The sequence below is a fragment of the Pan troglodytes genome, chromosome X, assembly GCF_028858775.2.
Source record: "Pan troglodytes isolate AG18354 chromosome X, NHGRI_mPanTro3-v2.0_pri, whole genome shotgun sequence".
NCBI classification, from domain to species: domain Eukaryota; kingdom Metazoa; phylum Chordata; class Mammalia; order Primates; family Hominidae; genus Pan; species Pan troglodytes.
In genome coordinates, this window is record NC_072421.2 from 17721267 (window position 1) to 17741659 (window position 20393).

Sequence of the window (20393 nt, forward strand, 5' to 3'; positions counted from 1 at the left end):
AATTCACATAGCATACAGTTCATGTTTTTAAATGTACAGTTCAGTGGTTCTTAGTTTATTCACAAAGTCATGCAACCATCACCACAATCTAACTTTTGTCATGCCTAAAATAATATATATCCATGCCCATTAGCAGTCACTCCCCATTCTCTCCTTCCCCCTCAGCCCCTGGCAACCACGAATCTCCTTTCTGTCTCCATGGCTTTGCATATTCTTGTCATTTCACATAAATGGAATAATGAAACGTGGTCTTTTGTGACTGGCTTCTTTCACTTAGCATAATATTTTCAAGGTTCATCCAAGTTGTAGCATAAATCTGAACTTATCTTTTTATGGCTGAATAATATTCCATTGTATGGATAGACCACATTTTATTCATCCATTCATCAGTCGATGGACATTTTGGTTATTTCTGCTTTTTGGCTCTTAAGAGTAATGCCACTATACTGTTTGTGTACATGTTTTTGTGTGGACTTACGTTTTCATTTCTCTTGGGTCTGTACCTAGGAGTGGAATTGCTAGGTCATGTGGTAACTCTGTCTTTAATATTTCGAAGAACTACCACACTTTTCATAGTGGCTGCACCATTTTATGTTCCCGTTGGCAACGTATGAGGGTTCCAATTTCTCCATTTTGTCAACACTTACCTTTTTTTTTTTTATTATAGCCATCCTAGTGAGTGTGAAGTGTGATCTCATGGTTTTGATTTGCATTTCTTTTGTGGCTAACGACATTGATCATCTTTTCATGTGCCTATTGGCCATTTGTCTATCTTTTTTGGAGAAATGTCTATTCACACCCTTTGCCCACTTTTAATTGGATTATTAATCTTTTTATTTTTGAGTTATGAATTCTTTATATATTCTGGATACAACTCCCTTGTCAGATATATGAGAAAATTGAGCCCTCTTTGTAAGTATTTTCTCTCATTCTGTGGGCTGTCTTTTCACTTTCTATTTTTTATTTTTATTTTTTAGAGACAAAGTCTCACTCTGTCACCCAGGCTGGGGTGCAGTAGCATGATCATGGCTCATTGTAGCCTCGAATTCCTGGGCTCAAGTGATCCTTTCCCCCTCAGCCTCCTGAGTAGCTGGAACTACAGGCATGAGCCACCATTCCCAGCCAATTTCATTTTATTTTTTGTAGTGATGGAGTCTTACTATGTTGCCCAGTCTGGTCTCAAACTCCTGGCCTCAAGTGATCATCCTGCCTCAACCTCTCAAAGTGCTGGGATTACAGGCCTGAGCCACTGCACCCAGCCAATTATCAATATTAATCAGATCTGTACAGTGGTCACAGTCCATTCTAGTTCAGTTGCTCTTTTCTAGAACCTATCTCCCAGTAATGGCACATATGGCTGTTTTTCTAGGAGAACATCAGTTGCTCTTTTGCTCTAAGAATTCGGTGTTTCTTGCTGTGGGATGAAAGGTTGTAGATTATCCCTGTGGTAACCGCACTGATTTATCATCCCAACCATGGACGGTTTTGAAAAGTAAAGAGAGTGCTAATGTACTTATGCTGGACAGACAGTTTTAAATGGAGACTGTAATGGGCACAGTAGGATGCGTGGTCACTCTGGTTATGCGTGTTCTGTGAATTTGTTGTTAATTGGGAAATACTGGTATTAAAACGTTCTGTATTTTTCTCAAGAGCCACAGATATATGCTGGTCCATGCACATACACATGAGTGCGCATTTATGCACACACACACATATACTTAGGCATTCATGCCTAATAATACATAAGGTAGAGGTAGGTAGGTAGTCTGGCTAAGTTAATGTAGAATTTTTGCTAAAAAGAATGTTCTTGTATTATTTTCCTTCAGACTTGTTCACAGGGGACACCTGCAGGTCTTTTAAGTGCTATTAATTCTTACACAAAAAGGGCATTCCAGTTAATATGGTTTGTCAGGAAGAAATACTTATTAAAATGTCTTGGAATAAATGGAACACGAATGTTTGAAAAGGCCCACTTCACAGCTTTTATTCAAGTTATAAAATGGGAATTACTTCAGGTGTAAATAATTCATCCCAATAAATTTGTTTCATTTGGTGTCTATCTTCCTGACCGCCTATGAATATGAGATTTTATTTTTGGAGCCCTGTGTTGTTAACCACTTGTTAGTTTAACACCTCTCATGAATCAGAGTTCTGACCCTCAAGGGTCCAGACCTCTAAGTCCTTTTTCACTGAAGTGTTTGTGCTTTTCTATAGGCAGTCTTCCAAACAGAAGAAGGCCATTCAAACTGCTATCCGCAAAAATAAAGAGGCAAACGCAGTGCTGGCTCGGCTGAACAGTGAGCTCCAGCAGCAGCTCAAGGTAAGGAATGAGTCCCAGATTTGGATGACCAGGCTTTTCCCTGGCTTTTAAAAAGCTTTTTTTAAATTTAATAGGCATATAATAATTGTACATATTTATAGGGTGGGGTACATAGTGATGTCTCCATACCTATCATGTACAGTGATCTGATGTGTCCATTGGCTGACCATTTAGTTCCATCTCTGTTGATAAGACTTGCCTCTTTGTTCTCAAACCCTTTTTGGAAGGTGGAGAATTACTGTATTTAAGTTTCATGGGTTGGTTCTTGCATAGTCAGAGGAAGACTAGTGACTTTAATATGTAGGCTTCATATTGTGTATGAGTTAAAAGGAAAGACAATCTATTACGAAGGCTGTTTGAAGCATTCTTTATTATCCAAAGCTTCTGGGTAAGCCCTTAATTATTTACATCCTCTCTGAAAGAGGATGTAAATACTTATTTCAGTAGAAGGAAGTCACCTTGGTACTATCAAAGGCCAGCCCCTCCTCTGGTGCCTTGCAAATGGTTCCATTTCACCTTCTCAATGACATCACCCCTGTTTCTCTTCATCGTTACTCTCCCCTGTGTTAGTTTCTCGGGGCTGCTATAACAAAATACTACAAATGTGGTGGCTTAAGATAACCAAAAACGATTCTCTCACAGCTCTGGAGGCTAGAACTCTGAAATCAAGATATTGGCAGAGCTATGCTCTCTTTGAAGGCTCTAGAAGATAATCCTTCCTTACCTCTTCCCAGCTTCTGATGTTGCTGGCAGTCCTGGGCATTCCTTGGCTTGTAGCTGCGTCACTCCAATCTCTGCCTCTGTTGTCACATGGCCTTCTTCCTGTATCTCTCTGTGTCTGTGTCCAAATTTCTCTTCTTATTGTATCCTCTTATAAGGACACCAATCATTGGATTAGGACCCACCCTAATCTAGCATGACCTCATCTTAACTTGATTACATCTGCAAAGAACCTATTTGCATATAAGGTCACATTTACAGATACTGGGGGTTAGGACTTAAACATGTATTTTGAGAGGACATGATTCTACCCACTATATCCCTCAGTTCTCTACTGGATCATTCGCCATCCACATGTAAATATGCTCCAGTATTGTCCATTACACTTGGCCAATTACTGCCTCATTTCTTTGGTCCCCTTCACAGCAAAGTTTCTTAGGAGTGGTTTTATTCATTATCTTTACTTTCAAACCAGTAATTTTCTCTTCCTTCCACTTCAGTTGGCTTCGTCCTCCTCCACTCACACCCGTCTTGTGGCTAAATCCAATGGGGCTGTTTTAATATTATTATTTTTTTCAGAAGAATTCTACACAGTTGATCATTTCCTCCTCTGAAATTGCTTTTATAACTGGTTTTTGACATACCATACTTTCCTGGTTTTCCTTCTGCTTCTTGACATACCATACTTTCCTGGTTTTCCTTCTGCTTCACTGGTGCTTCCCATTTTCATTCTCTGCTGTCTCTTCCTTCCCTGACTTAACTTTTATACCCCAACCCCATTTGCCCCAATATTTTAGTATGAAAATTTTCAAACATACAGGAAAGTTGAAAGAATCATAAGTGACTGCTTGTATAGACATCACTTCAGTTCTACAATAACATTTTACTATACTTATTTTTAATCACATATCTACCCATTTATCCTTGTGTCCATCAGTTCATTTTATTTTTGACATATTTTCAAATAAATTGCAGATATCTGTATACTTTCCCTGAATATTTTAGCATGCGTATAATTAGCTAGAGTTCAATATATTTTTACAGTTTTTTCTTATGATGTAAAATGTTTATACAAAATGCATGCACAAATATTATTATTATTATTATTATTATTATTTGAGATGGAGTCTCGCTCTGTCGCCCACGCTGGAGTGCGGTGGCGTGATCTCTGCTCACTGCAAGCTCCGCCTCCTGGGTTCACACCATTCTTCTGGCTTAGCCTCCTGAGTAGCTGGGACTACAGGCGCCTGCCACCACGCCCGGCCAACTTTTTGTATTTTTAGTAGAGGCGGGGTTTCACTGTGTTAGCCAGGTTGGTCTCGATCTCCTGACCTTGTGATCTACCTGCCTAGGTCTCCCAGAGTGCTAGGATTACAGGCGTGAGCCACCGCGCCAGCGCACGCACAAACCTTAAGTGTACATTTGCTGAGTTTGTAACAAGTACATGTACTTACGGAATCCAAACCCCCAAAAAGATAGAGAATATTGCCATCACCCCAGGAAGCTCCCTCATGCTTTTTCCTAGTCAATTCCTGCCCTACCCACACAGAGGCAATCACTATTCTAATTTTTATACCATAGTTTTGCCTGTTCTATAACTTTATATAAGCGGTGTCTTACAACTTATACTTCTTGTAAAGCTTCTTTCACTAAGTATTATGTTTTTGAGATTCATTTATATTGTTGCGTGTATCAGTAATTCATTCATTTTTATTGATGAGTAGTATCCCATTGGGTGAATATGTTACAGTTTGGTTATCAATTCTATTGACAGACACCTGAGCTGTTTCCAGTTTTTGGCAATTTGGAATAAAACTGCATTTTTTAATAAGTCTCTGTATGGAAATATGTTCTCATTTCTCTTGGATTGGGATTCGTAGGTATCATGGTAAGTGTATGTGATTAGTTTCTGAGAAACTGCTAGATCATTTTCCGAGGTGGTTGTAGCAATCTGTACTCCTACCACTAATGTATGAGAGTTCCAATTGTTCCGCGTCTTTGCCAACATTTGTTGTTATGATTCTTATTAATTTTAGCTAGCCCTGTAGTGATATAGTTTTTATCATCTCCTTGCTGACTAATTATGTTGTCCACTTTTCTTTGTGATTGTTTACCTTTCATATCTTACTTTATGAAATATCTTTTCAAATGTTATTTTTCTCCAAAGTAGTCTATAGATTTATTACAAAACCAATAAAAATCCCAGCAGGATTTTTTGTGAGTATAGACAAGCTAATCCCAAAACTTATATGTAAAGGCCAAGGAGCTGGAATTGCTTAAACAAATTTGAAAAGGAAGAACAAAGTTGGAGGAATCACTTTACTGTCAAGCTCCAGTAATCAAGATGCTGATGCATAGGTCAGTGGAATAGGATACAGAGTCCTGAAATAGACCACATGAAAACAGCCATTTGATCTTTGACAAAGGTGGAAAATCGATTCAATGAGAAATAATAGTTTTCAACAAATTGTTTTATAACAATTTGTCATTTGCATTTAAAAAAATAACCTTGATCTAAGCCTCACATCTATACAGAGATTAACTTGAAATGAGTCATAGATGTAAATGTAAAACATAGAGCTATAAAATTTTTAGAAGAAAACAGAAAAATCTTCATGATCTGGAGTTAGAAATAACACCAAAAGCACAATCTATAACAGAGAAAAACTAAAAAAATTGGACTTCATCAAAATTAAAACCTTTTATTTTGCCAAGCACAGTTAAGAAAATTAAGAGACAAGCTGCTGAGTGGGAGAAAGTATTTGCAAAACACGTATTTGATAAAAGACTTATATCTCAATTATATAAAGAACTCTTAAAACTCAATAATAAGAACTCTCAAAACCAAAGCATCTCAATTTAAAAATGGGCAAAGGATTTGAACAGACACTTCACTAAAGAATATATAAAGATGGCAAATAAGTACATGAGAAGATATTCAACATCATTAGCCATTTGGGAAATGCAAATTTAAACCACAATTACATACCACTATACACATACTAGAATTGCTAAAATAAAAAATGTGACATCACCAAGTGCTGGCAATTAGAACTCTCATTTATTGGTGGTGGGAATGCAGAATGGTACCACCACTCTGAAAAATCGTTCAGCAGTTTCCTATGAAGTTATACATACACTAACCATGTGACCCAGCTGTCTCTCTACCTTAGTGAAATGAAAATTTATGTTCGCTCAAAAATCTATATATGAATTTACATAGCAGTTTTATTCATGATAGCCCAAACCTGGAAACAACACAAATGTCCTTCAAAAGATGAATGAATAAATTGGGATACATTCATACAGTGGAATAGTACTCAACAGAGAAAAGAAATGATACACAACTTGGATGAAACTCAGACATTATGCAGAGTGAGACAAGCCAGTATCAAAAGGTTGTGTACTGTATGATTCCTTTTATTTGACATTCTTGAAAAGGTAAAACTATAGTGATGTGAAACAAATCAGTGGCTATCAGGGGTTATGCATGAGATGAGAGTTTGTATGAGTAGTCCCAGGGAACTTTTGGGGTTGGTTGAACTGTAATGTGTCTTCTTTGTGGTGGTGGTTACACAAATCTGTACACTAAAAGAAAAAAATTGTTTTACCCTATGATAATTTTAAAAAGTTATTTTTTAAATTTCAAAGTTCATTCTGTTTTCTAAAACTTTGTATGTGAACTTGTTTTGTTTTGCATTTTGTTTGGTTTTGGTTTTCTCCTCTCTCCCTCTGCTTTGGGGTAGGCCAGTTTCATCCATTGTTCTCTACATTTGGTGGGCCCTTTTAATTTGGAAACTGATATTCCCCAGTTCTGAAGGGTTTTTTATTTTCATTTTTGTTGTCGTTGATTATTTCCTCCCCCCTGCCCTCACCCCCATTTTTTTCTCATTCTCCCTTACTGATATTCAGACATTGGACTTCTTAGCTTAGTTCTCTAATTTTCTCATATTTTCTCTTCTGTTTTCTTTCTTTTCTCTTCCTACATTTTCTTCTTTATTTTTGTCTATTTCTGGAAACTTAATTATATATTCTAAATCTTCTGTTGTTTAATAACCAATAATTTTTTGTTCTCCGTTTATTTTTGACGATATCCTATTCTTGTTTCATTGTTGTGACCTTTTTTTTAATTATACTTTAAGTTCTGGGAAACATGTGCAGAACTCGTTGTGATCTTTTTTTATGGTCATTTTTCTTTCTTCTTCCTGAATAGTTTGTGTGTGTTGTGTTGTGTTGTATGTGCTTTATCTTAGATGCTTTCCTTTGATATCTGATGGCCCTTCTTTGCTCATATTTAAAAGGAAGATGAAAACACTGATTGGAAGTTCATTGCACGTTGTAAGGCTTGTCAACTCTGAGCTTCACTGTCTGGCAATTTGGCTCGGCTGTATAGTTGGGGAACCCCCAAAGGGAGTATGATTAGCTCTTTCCTCTTGGTCTGGTTGGAGTGTCCAGAGTGGAGACTGTTTTGGTCACCTACATGGAGGGATAGAGTTGGTTCAGTGGAGCAAGAGGGCTGTAGGTCTCAGCATTCCAGGATATTCATTCACTCTCCCTATTTCTGGCCCAGTGTCTTGTCCTCAACTGTGCTTGTTTCTTGCTAATCCAGATGCTCTCTGTTGTACCTTTTCAAGAAATAAACCTTCAGCATTCTGCCCTGGTGGCAGGAATGATCTGGGGATCTAATTGCTTCTGAAACAGATTTTCAGCCAACACTTATTTTAGCCAACTCCCATCTCCCCTTATGTACTCCCACTTTAATAGGTATCTGGTGTTGCCAATTTGAGTCTTTGAGGAATTCTCCTACGTAAAATCAAGTTGGTTCTTATTTTTCTTCATGTTAGCCTGGGACTCAGCTTTCTTTACTTGATCTGTATGAATGGAAAAGTTCTAAGTCTAGTGAACAGAAGTCTGAAGAATCATTGAAACAGAACTATAGTCATAGCCCCTCAATTAATTCCCAGGCTAAGCCAGTTTATAAATCCAGAACCTCTTGAATGATGAAGGGGCATCTATGTCTCCTTAAGGAAGGACCCCACTGTGCAGCCAAAAATCTACACTGCAAATCATTCTCCTAGCCTTTCCTAAGGGGACCCTGCTGCCATTTACCAGGGTGACTGTGCATTAGAGGAAGGGAAATAATTAGACTTTTGGGGAATTACTAGACACTAGCTCTGAACTCACACTAATTCCAGGAGATGCAAAGTGTCACTGTGGCCCATCAGAGTTGGGGCTTAGGGAGATCAGGTGATCAATGGAGTTTTAGCTTACGTTCGTCTCACAGTGGACCCAGTGGACTCCCAAACTCACCCTATGGTTATTTCCCTAGCTCTGGAATGCATGCTTGGAATAGACAAACTCAGCAGCTGGCAGAATTCCCACATTTATTTTCCTGGATTTCCTAAGTCATTTACCATTCACCAGTTTGCCACTCAGCTTTCAAATTTTATTGCTATCATCTTGTCCCTTTTGTTTTCCCTGTCTTGTGGGTCCGTGACTTTGAAAAGTTGCTGTATTGTTTTAGTGGTGCTCCAGGAGGGAGTGTGGTACCCCTGGTCAGTCTTCCATCTTTACCTGAAACCTCTATCTATACTGTTTTGCTAGATGATGTTATATGGTCTCATGGCTTTGAAGACCATCCATAAACTAATGAAACCTAATTTATGTCTCAAGCCCTACTTCTCCTTTCCTCTGTGCTCTAGACTTGCATATATAACTTCTTACTCAGTGTTTTCTCCTTAGATATCCAATACACATCTCAGATAATTAATTGCCAACCCTCTCCTTGAAATACTCATTTCTTATCTAATCTTCTCATTCTCAATATCACTACCAGCCAGCTACTTTCTTCATACAAAAATCCCAGGAGTCATCCTCAGATTTTTCTTCTCTCCTACATCAACTTTATCAGCAAGTCCTACCAGTTCTAGATTCAAGATTTATCTAGAATTCATCCACTTCTCTTCATCTTCATGGCTTCTACCCTGATGGAAGCCATTTTCATTTCTCACCTGGGTCCCTGCAGTAACCTCCCAGTTGCTCCCCTGCTTCCACTCTCACCCTGCTATAATCTACTGTCTACACAGTAGCCAGAGTGAAAATTTTGAATTTTAAGTTGGGTCATGTTCCTTCCCTGATTAGAAACACTCAATGCCAGGCCGGGTGCGGTGGCCCACGCCTGTAATCCCAGCACTTTGGGAGGCCGAGGTGGGCAGATCACGAGGTCAGGAGATCGAGACCATCCTGGCTAACGTGGTGAAACCCCGTTTCTACTAAAAATACAGAAAATTAGCCGGGCGTGGTGGCGGGTGCCTGTAGTCCCAGCTACTCGGGAGGCTGAGGCAGGAGAATGGCGTGAACCTGGGAGGCGGAGCTTGCAGTGAGCTGAGATAGCGCCATTGCACTCCAGCCTGGGCGACAGAGCCAGACTCTGTCTCAGAAAAAAAAAAAAAAAAAAGAAAGAAACCCTCAATGCCATCCGCCCTACATTTCTATACTATTTCCTCTGCCCACAAGGCCCTGTACGATCTGGCTCCTTGCTTAAATCTCTGACTTCATTTCCTGCCAATGTCTTCCTTGTTCCATCTACTCTGGTCACACAGGCTTTTTGTTCATCAGATTCACCAAACTCACTCGCTCCTCAGGGCCTTTGCAGTTGCCCTTTTGTCTCTGTGAATATCCTTCCCCCCATATCTTCATATGGCTCACTCCTCATTTCATTCAAGTCTTTGCTCAAGTAGTGCTAACTCTGAGAAGCCTTCCCAGGGCACTCTCTCTCCTTTCTCCCATATCCCCCTCTGTTACTCTCTATTATGTTATCTTATTTCCTTCTGGAAGTATCTTGTTCATTAACTTTATTATCTTTCTCAAGTCATTTGAATATAAGCCCTATTGCTCTGATCTGGCATATTCTTTGCTGATACCATCACAGCTACAGCATTACCTCACCTGTAGGAGATAGAAACCAAAAGACTTCCGGCTGGGTGGCTAGGAGAGCATGTGAATAAATACTTGTGAAGTTGTATACTGACTATTAGTATGCTGATTCTTCTGAATCTCACAATTCAGCCTTTCTACAGGATTCTTTCCCACCTTGACTGATTCTACTTGAATACCTTTATGTGTCCCCTCTCTTCCTGCCAAAAAAATCCGTTTTAGGCCCGAAAGTTTGAATTCCCAAAGAGCAGATTGCTCAGCCTCTTTTCTGCCTTTCACCCAGATGTTGTACCTTACACGATATGTTGTGCAGAAACCTGGATGAGACTTTGGTGGAGGGGCAACTAGCGTACCTTTTTGGCCCTCAGACCTGACTGAGTATGGTGCGGGATTATGAGCCAGAGATTGCAACTAGAAATTTAAGTCCTGTTGGCTCACTGCTCAGTATTGGTAGTCTGTTTTTGCTTTCTGCTTTCTCCTAGTCTTTTAATTTTTAATGACTCTGTCTACCAGCTACTGATCTTGTTAAAACAGGCTAAAACTAGGGCAGGGTGGTAGAGGGGAGTAGGTCAGTTTCATTTCATCACCTTCAGAAAGGAGTTGAGAGATTACAAATTGTGAAGCCCCTTTTGTCTGGTTACCAGCATTAAATCTGATACCTCCCAGTCCTCCTGTTCTTGAGTTATACAGCACTTGTATTTGTGGGTCCAGTTATAAGTTTCCTTTTAAATCTGATGAAGTAGGGATGAATTCAAGAAATGACCCCTTTGCTTTTTTGTTTTTCTTGTGTTTTGTACAACTCAGGAGGTTCATCAAGAACGAATTGCATTGGAAAACCAATTGGAACAACTTCGTCCGGTCACTGTGTTGTGACCCCCCATGGTTCAAGTGACAGTGGGTGACCTTGTCTGCCAAGATCTTTCTTTTGAATGTTTTGAACCCAACTACTTGTCATAGATGTTTGACTGTGTCAAAAGCTGTGAGCAGCAAAATATAATCCATATGACCTTTTCTCTTGCACTTCACTTGTATGTTTTACTGTGGTGGAAAAAATACTTCAACTGATTATCACACTTGAAATGCTAATTATCAGTGGAATTTGTCTCCTATTCTTAAGTACTTCTGCAAGGTATTAGATGCTGCTCCTTACCAAAAATCAGTCTTCTAGCAAATAAAAATAACTTAGAGCATTATTTATTTAAAGAATTTATGTTTTCTATAAAACCTTATAACCAAGAACCTTCAGGATGCTTGTAACCAAGTACTTTCAGGATGCTTTTTGTATGTATATCACATAGAGTAGGTTGGTTTCCTGAGTAATTGGGATTCCAACTAGATAGTCATTGGTGTGACCATAATAAAAACAAAAGCTAAAATAAAAGCATCAGATTTAGACTGGCGCTGTGCCCTCTACCACTATATGCCAAAAATTGCTTCTCTAGTGCCATTTTGATATTATATCTAACTATAAATAATACATGACTATTGTTTTCTATTTAATGTCAAAGACTTACTGGGTCTTTACACCTCTGTAAAGTGGAGGTTTTGGCAATGAGCTGTTTAACTTGGCCAAGCTAGGCTGTCAACCCAGACAACTCAGTCCTTTCATGTAAATTTTTGGGCAAGAGAAGTCTGCTTTGACTGCCTTGCCTGACCAAATTAAATAAATAGTTGCCAGATCTCTACTTTTATCCTGCATGGGATAATATATCTGTAAATGCATGAGTTTGGAAACCACCCATCAAATATGAAAGGCTGATGAGACTGTTAGGATTGATAAACATTTGTTGTTTGAACCCAGCTATCCAAACTGGGGAAGAAGGGGAAATGGTTGTTACCAACAATCTCTAGTAGTTATTTTAATCTTTATTTTAACCTGGATTGCAAATGTATGGGGTATGAAGAGATAATGAAAGAGAAGTGGTCCTCATGCTGGATATGTGACTGTTTTGTTCTCTGTAAAGTGTATTCTTGGGAAGTGATTGGTTTATATCAGATTCAGAGGAGCCCAATTAACTCCAGTGTAGGTAATGTAAAACAGTAAGCTCAAATTGCAGAAGCCAGTATCCTACAGAAATTTAAGTAGCTAGTGCTTCTCCTGAAAGCCCAAGTTGAAAATGGGACCACAGGGGCACAGGGCTACTGACCCTCACAGGGCATGCCAGCGTTAACACCACTTTGAGAGACTAATGGCAAGAAATGCTGTCTCTTGTGCATTTTACTAATTTCCCCATTCTTAGGGTAGCAGGGTGGGGGTGTATAGGGTCTTTTTGAAGCAGTTTTGGATAGGTTTGCAGTATGTGGGATTCAGCCTTTGATTTCAATAGAGCTGAGAGCTTTTAGAACAAGCAGGCATTTATTTAATGTTTCCTTAGTCCATTGGCAAGCTTTATCAATAGCTTAATGGCAGAGGATAAAGGCTCAAACAGATGATGTTTTTTCCACAGAAAAACAAATTGTTGAATCTATTCTGTGCATATTTAAGGATTTTGAATTGATTTTGAAAATCATGAAACTTGAACTATTTCTCTATTCCCTTTTTTTCTTCCCCATTTGCTGCCTTTTTTGTTTTTGTGGGGGAAGGGTTGGGAGTAAGTTTAAACTCTTCCGAAGATTATGAATGGGTCAGCACAAATTTTTAGGCAACTGCTTTTTCCATGTTCTGAGATCTAGGGGCTACAACAAATTTTATCAGCAGTGTTTTTTTTTTGTTTGTTTTTTTGAGATGGAGACTTGCTTTGTTTTTTTGAGATGGAGACTTGCTCTGTCGCCCAGGCTGGAGCGCAGTGGCGCAATCTCAGCTCACTGCAACCTCCACCTCCTGGGTTCAAGCAATTCTCGTGCCTCAGCCTCCCGAGTAGCTGGGATTACAGGCACCCACCACCACGCCCAGCTAATTTTTGTATTTTTAGTAGAGATGGGATTTTGTCATGTTGGCTAGGCTAGTCTCGAACTCCTGACCTCAAGTGATCCACCCGCCTTGGCCTCTCGAAGTGCTGGGATTACAGGCGTGAGCCACCCGCCCGGCTATCAGCACTGTTCTGATTGCAGACGTTTCACAGCATGTTTGGCTTTTGGTAAATTCAATCCAGGAAAGACTAGCATGTGCACTTTATCTCATAATCTTCCAGTACATATGCTCTCAGTTGGGATAGCACTTCATTTCCATTAGGCAGACGTATAAACTAAGGAATGTTAGTCTGCAGTATTCATTTTAAAAATATTGACATGCTTTTCCCCTCCCCTCCATGAAGTCAGTGCCAGAGTGAGCCAAATTGGGAGGTTGGGGTTTTGTTTGGTTGGCCTGGTTTTCATTAAGGGAAAAAACTTGCATTGGACAATCAAATTCCCCTGAGTTTCATAATCTCATCAATATTTTAAGATAGACGAGCACACACTAATAATATCTATGCCTACCTTCTTGGGTGGACTCAACTGTAACCAGTTTATTAGTTGCTTAGAAGTAGATTTTTAAAAAACAGTTAAATGTGTGTGCATAACACACAAGTAATGACACACTACTATTATTATTACCTAAGTAGTGCTCATCCTCTCTTTCTGTGTTTTCTTAGGATGTGCACTTTAATTTAGGATTGTAACGCCTGATAATATTTCTGTGAGCCTTTAATGTGATTTATAAGATGGCTGAATTACTGAAATCACCATTATACCTCTTCCATAAAACGACTCCAAAGTTAGACCTGCCTGTTGGGGAGAATTCTATAGACAGAAGGTCAATGTTGTCCCCATCCATAGGGGTTGAATTACCTTGCTGTTAAGTGGTCTTCCCCCATTGGGATCCTACAGTCCCACAGATGAAAGCACAGTAGTAGCTGACAGCTGGCTCATTTGGTCCCTCGGCATCTCTCGTATGTGGCATATTGCTTTTGCCACTTTCCTATCCAGCAGACATCAAAGCAAAACTAAAAGGTAGATATCTGGAATGAATGTATATGTTGTAATTGAGGCAGATATTTGCCTTAATTGGAAGGATCTAACTGCTTTACAAATATTAAACAAGTGCTTGGGCATGATTGGGAGAGGAGGCAGCTTAGCTGGAAGCTGTGCCCATCTTACTGTCACTGGAGAATAGGATGTCAGAGCTGGGCAGGACTGGTACCCATCACTTGCAGTTTGCATGTGGGGAAACCAAAGCCCTAAGAAACAACAGTTCCTGGCCCAAAAAATCCATAGAAAGAGGTAACTAGTGGCAGATTTAGGGCGCCAACCTGATTTTATGGATTTTGAGTTAGATTCTCCACCCTCTATCAATACTAAAAATAGATTAGGAGGTTTTTTTTTTTTCTGTTTATCATGTTGAATTTCATTGACTTAATTAGTCTTTAAATTTGAAAACATGTTTTAGGGAGTTTAGTTCTAGAAATTTCTCTTAGATTGAAGTGACAAAATCTGAAAGAAAAGAATATGATTGAGCTATTTGTTTTCCTGAACACCTCACCTTTTATGATGCAATAAGTTACTCTGAGTTTCTTGGCAGAGTTTTTGACAGCTGTTGCTTTCAATGGATTCCATTCCTGTATTCCTTATGGGAGGTTGTTTTTGAAATAGACTACTGCGATTGAAATGAACTCAATATGTAGTTAAGTTATAGTTTTCTTCAATGTATTTTTAGTTACTTGGGTCACAAATGTTCAATTTCAGCGTATTTTAGGGTGAGTAATCAAAAATGTGAATTTGCCTTTGATTTCCTACCACTGTCTGAGCTATCATAAAGCATTCTCTTTAGTTGTGATTTGATTCTATAGTCTGTTTCTAAATGACATTTGTCTGTTTCTTAAATGATCTCACAGCCATGGTAATAATAGATGTGTACTCAGAAGATCAATAAGGTAATATTGGAATTCATGTGTTTTTTGCAATTAAGGCAGGCATTTGCCAATGTCTTCTTTTAAGCAGTAGTTGGAAAGATCTCAATTACAGTGTAACACCTTAGAGCTAAAAACATTTGTTCAACACAAACTAGAATCACACCTTCTCACTAGATATCACCAAGGGAATGTGGTTTTAAAAATAAAAAGAAAAGAATATAACGTATCATGGCAACCAGAGCTTCCCATATTATTGACAAGTAGGGATCATTAGGTTCTGGTTTGAACATTCTGAATGTGAACAAAATGAAATAGTAGTTAAGAGGTGTTTTCCCACTGTGTTTAAAGAGAACACTAGTAATTCTGGTTTTTCTTTCTAACTGCTTTACTGTTTCAAGGGTATTCTTTTAAAACTCTGATTTCAAAGGATCAGTTGAATTTATACTTTAGTTATGGGTGTTTTGTTACTTTTTTATTTTTGTATCATGACTCAGTATGGTTCAATTTCCTAGTAAGAAGTGGGGATTTGTGTTTTTGGAGTCCTCAGCTCACATGTCTTGTTCCTCCTTCAGCACAAGCTAGGGGAGATCCTACCAACACCGATAGGTCAGTCATTGATGGCAATTTGAATGTGGGTATTACTCTGTGAGCCACCCTGCTTCGCTTGTTTGTAAGGAGAAATGCATCTGGTTATGTGAATTTCCCGAGAGCAGCAGACATGGAGGGCCAGACTTTAAAAGCAACGCAAGCAGATTCGAAGAGCTGTTGCCCTCTTCTAAAAAAGGCTTTTGGAGGCTGTGTTACATGCATGCCCTAAAGCAGTCAGTCTGTTAGTATGAGCAAGACATCTGAAGTACACAGTTGCTTTTAGGCTTGTATAGTTATTTTCTACACATGCCAACACACATGATGATAAAGGAACCTTTTCTAGGAGGCATTGCAGGGTTTCAATACACAGGACATGTTCTAGTTACAGAAGCCTTGCTCTGCTGTCAACAATTGGGGAATGCTCCTTTTTTCATGTTTTGTGAATACTCTGGTCTTGCTGTAAGCTAATGTCATGGCTGTGGGATATTAGAGAAGTGGGTTTATGACTCTGAGGACCAGCAGACACCAGACTTTAAAAGTGCTTAAATTGGAATTTGGAAACTACAGTAAAGAAACCTTCAGATACCAATTCCGTCCTGAAGACCTCTGTTGAACAACAGGGCCAGATCCTAAAGCTCTTTCAGGGAGCTCTTCCCTGGGGCTGGAACAGTTGATTATGCAACCCCATTGTGTGGAGATTGGATCAACTGAGTTGTGTTATTTTTGTTTTAAGTCACCTTGTGCGAGAACCTCAACCGCACCTATCTTGGGAACCGGGTATACCCTTTTCTTTAGCACTGCTATCCTTTTTGTCTTCAGCACAAATAAGATGTTCAAGTGAGCCAGAAGCAAGAAGAGCCATTTTAGTCTTCATAGCTATTGGCTAAGAGAGATAATGAGCTGATGGTCTATTTTAACCTTGAAAGTAAAAATGTATATTTTTTCACTACAAGTACATTGAACAGTAAAAAGTGTAACAGCAAAGTATATATTTGATGCCTTCTGTCTTTTCATGATAATGTGCTAACAAGTTGTGTTAATATTTTACTCAGCCAGAGTCTCATTCATTTGCTAAGCATTGGGAACATTATGTATATTGACCTTAAACATAGGTGTCCTATATTTGGATTGTGACTTGTAGACTCAAGCTAACCTTACTGCCTCTTTTTCACACTTGTTGAAAAGTCTGTGAAGAACATAGTTAAAGATCTCCAACTTTGGAAAATATACATGATGTGAAACTGGGGTGCTATGTTAAAAATAAATGTATGATAACTAAGTGTGGGTTTTATGGAGTCTTGGTGTCGATATATTGTGGTTTGCATTTGTTCTCATGTATTTAATGAAAATGATGGGAAAAGGAGTTGGGAGTCTTTCCAATTAAGTCAAAGTCTGAGATTTGGTTGCTTTTACCTCCTGGTGATCTGAGACAGGTTCTTAAATACCTGCACACAGTAAACACTTGGCAGTCATGGGATATCATGGCTGACTCACAGTGCATTTTAAAGATCTGCTAAATTGAAAACTTGGCTTAATGTGGGGCCAGGTTATTTGCTTTATCTTGTCAGTGTTCTTTTGTTCAAAAATATTCCCATCATGATGTCCTTAGCTGCAGGTGGGGTGATGGGGAAGGATCAGAAAGAGTTGGCTTGAAATCTCGACCAAGTAATCTGGCACCCTAGTTATAGTTTCTTACCTTTAAAATTTGAATAATTTGGGGAGGCACCTCTCCTATTGGGTGAGGGGTTTTATTCCATATTGTGAATGCAAATGGTGGGCTACAGATAGGATATTTCCAATCTAGTGGTCCCAAAGGACAAACTAACTCTGGAAGAATCATCTGTCATTTGGCCCATAAGCTTGGACACTGGAGATCACCAGGCCCTGACCATTCCTAAGCATTGATGTGGATGACTGGGTCATTTACTTTAGAAATAAAAGGGATCTGAGATAATCTATGCAAGCGGTTCTCAAAGTGTGGTCCCCAGACCAGCAATATCAGCATCATCAGGGACTTATTAGAAATGCAAATTCTTGCCACCCCTGCCCTGCACCAACTGAATCAGGAACCCTGGTAGTGGGACCCAGCAATCCGTGTGTTCATAAGCCCTCTGGGTGATGCTGATGTACGCTACAGCTGGAACTACTGACTAGCCAATCTCATTTTACGGTCAAAGAAACTGTGGTGCAGAAAGGCAAAACTGACATCCAGAGTCTCAGCTGATTCAGAGCAAAGGCTAATTGTGTTTCCAGGGCATAGTTTTTGCTGTGCTACATTTTCTATCCATGAGTTTGTTCCTTCCCATGACCCTCCTTCCATCGATATTTATTTAATGTGTTCCTCCTGTTTAACTGCACTGTGTTAGGAGCTGGAGATGAGACTAACAAGACACAACTCCTTCCCCCAAGGAGCCCACAGTCCAGTGAGACAGAGACCTACAAATGCATTGCAGTGCAGAGTGGGATAGGTGCTATGTTGTATAAGGGTAGGACAACTGCTGTAACAAAGAACCCTGGGAGTTCAATGAATCTCATTCACCTCACCATCCAGGGTGGATGCTTACAGTTGTCCTGTTTTCCTTGTGGTTGTTCAGGAACCCAGACTCCTTACATGTGTGGCACCGTTGTCCCCTAGGGCTGGGGAGTTTCCTCCCTTTAGCCAATGGTTTGATAAAAGAGAGATGGTGGAGAAGATACAATTACCTTTCACTGAAGTAACACACATCACTTTTCTTCATTTGCTGGAATTCAATCATCTGACAAAAGTTAACCACAAGGGAGACCAGGAAATGTAGTCTAGCTGTGAGCTCCAGAGGAAAAAGTTTTGGTGAACACAGTATGTACCAGAAGACGCAAGGCCAGGTTGCTCTGAGAACACACAGGAGGGGTATTTAACTCAGATTATGAGGATTCAGGAAGGCTTCGTGGAATAGTCTTAAAAGAGGGATAGGCATTTACTAGGAAGAAGAGGATATTCCAGGCAGAGAGAGCTGCATGTACTAAGGTGGGATATGATAAGAACATGATATATTCTGGAACTGCAAAGAAATTCTCATGTGGATGTAATAGATGGTGTCTTAATTTGTTTCCTGTTGCTTATAACAGAATACCCAAAACTGGATAATTTATAAAGAAATGAAATTTGTTTCTTACAGTTATAGAGGCTGAGAAGTCCAAGGTCGAGGGGCCACATCTGGTGAGGGCATTCTTGCTGGTGGGACTGTCTGTAGAATCTCAAGGTGGCAGGCGATATCACATGGTGAGGGAGCTGAGTATGCTAGCTCAGGTATCTCTGCTGCTGCTGCTTATAAAGCCACGAGTCCCAATCCCATGATAACCTGTTAATTCATGAATGGATTAATTCATTCATGAGGGCAGCCATCATGACCTAATTAACTCTCAAAGGCCCCACCCCTCAACACTGCCACTTTGGGGATTAAGTTTCAATGTGAGTTTTGCTGGGGACAAACATTCAAATTATAGCAGATGGATGTGGAATATGGAGCAGAGAAGGACGCAAAGGTAGGGCACAAGGCCAAATGGGAAGGCCTTGCATGAGAAGGCATAAACCACCCTGAGATTACAGCTCTTTTCAAGATTTAAGAAGTGCATGAAGTTGCTTACTTCATGAGTAGTCAAGGAATGATTTGTGTTCTCCCAAATTTTTCCTACTCCCTAGAAAGGAAATGTTTTACTGGAAGATTGTAAACTAATGTTTTAACGTGGAGCAAACCTGCTAGTTTAATTTGTTATATATCTTCTGGCATGTGTTTGGGCAAAGGACCAAAGCCCAGAACACAAGTGACTAAACCCTGGTAAGCAGGAGTCCTAGTGAATGATGTGAGACTTTTTCCATCTTCAGCTCTTTTTGAAAGGGGAGATGTCATGGGCCCTGAGATGACTGAGAGGTGCAGGACTCCCTTTTTATCAAGAAGTCTATCAAAGGGCAGAAATAAAGAGTGTGGAAATGAAGCTGAAATATACAATTCCTTTTGAACAAGAGTGCTCTATGAGTTTATTAAACACTTTTGAAAAATTACCAAGCCTGCAGGAGAAAATGCTTCAAGTAGAGCATCTCCATGGCAAACTGTAACTTCAAAGAACCCTGCCGTATCGTTTTTCAAATGTGAAGTGTTCTGGAAGTGTGAACAAAAGTATTTCCAGACTCTGAGTGGTGTTTACCTCATTGCATTTTTCTTTCAAACATAGAGGGAAAAGGATCTTTATCTTTGGATATTAAATTATAACCCAGATATATTTTCCTTTATTTGCCCTGAAATCCTCTTAGCAGATTTGGCAGAAAGAAGGAATTGACACAGAAACTGTAAAAATTTCAAGATTCACCTGTGAAAATCCTCTAGCATCATCAGCGAAGACATTATATATGTGTGTGTATATATATATACACACACATATATATATACACACGTGTGTGTATATGTGTATATATACACACACGTGTGTATATATGTGTATATATATACACATATGTAATACATATATATATATGTATTTTAAAACTCAACAATAGCCACAGTAATTGTTTAGAATGTAGACCAACAAAATATTTTTTAGGAGGATGAGTATTTTATCATTGACATTGTTTAGACTTAACGGGTTCATGGTGATGATAAAAGCCAACTAACTTATAGTCAATTTTATTGTTTTAACATTTTCTACAGAGAATACACCCCTTATTCTTGTACCTGGGGTGGACCATTTCTATCCTGGGCATAGCACTACAGAACAGAGTGAGTGCCTTCATCCCTGTGTTAGAGTTAATAAAAACTACAAGGCTGAAGGAAAGCCAGGGGGAAGAAAGATAATGCATAGGGAATGGAATCAAGGAAACCAAAGTAAATTAAATACAGATACAGAGAATTGTGTTGCAGGTCCTTTGAAATTCAAATGAAATTGGCTTGAACTTCAACCCATGTGTGCTGGGAGCCTGCATCCCAATCTTTCTGGAAGTTCTGAGAGGCAGAGGTAATGGTGGAGGG

The 20393-nt window shown here is 39.3% G+C and overlaps 1 protein-coding gene across 6 annotated transcripts in view; it reads left to right on the top strand.

The window, feature by feature from the left end:
• Positions 1-11166, top strand: part of REPS2 (RALBP1 associated Eps domain containing 2) — a 197276-nt gene extending 186110 nt beyond the window's left edge. For 4 of the 6 annotated variants that reach the window (XM_016942948.3, XM_016942952.3, XM_016942949.3 and 1 more), the window contains 2 exons: positions 2215-2320; positions 10781-11166. In XM_016942948.3, coding sequence (XP_016798437.1) covers positions 2215-2320; positions 10781-10849 — 175 coding nt within the window. In that variant the 3' untranslated portion in view covers positions 10850-11166. The remainder of the gene's footprint in view (positions 1-2214; positions 2321-10780) is intronic. The other 2 variants (XM_016942950.3, XM_016942953.3) reach the window with 1 other exon arrangement.
• Positions 11167-20393: the final 9227 nt, after the last annotated feature.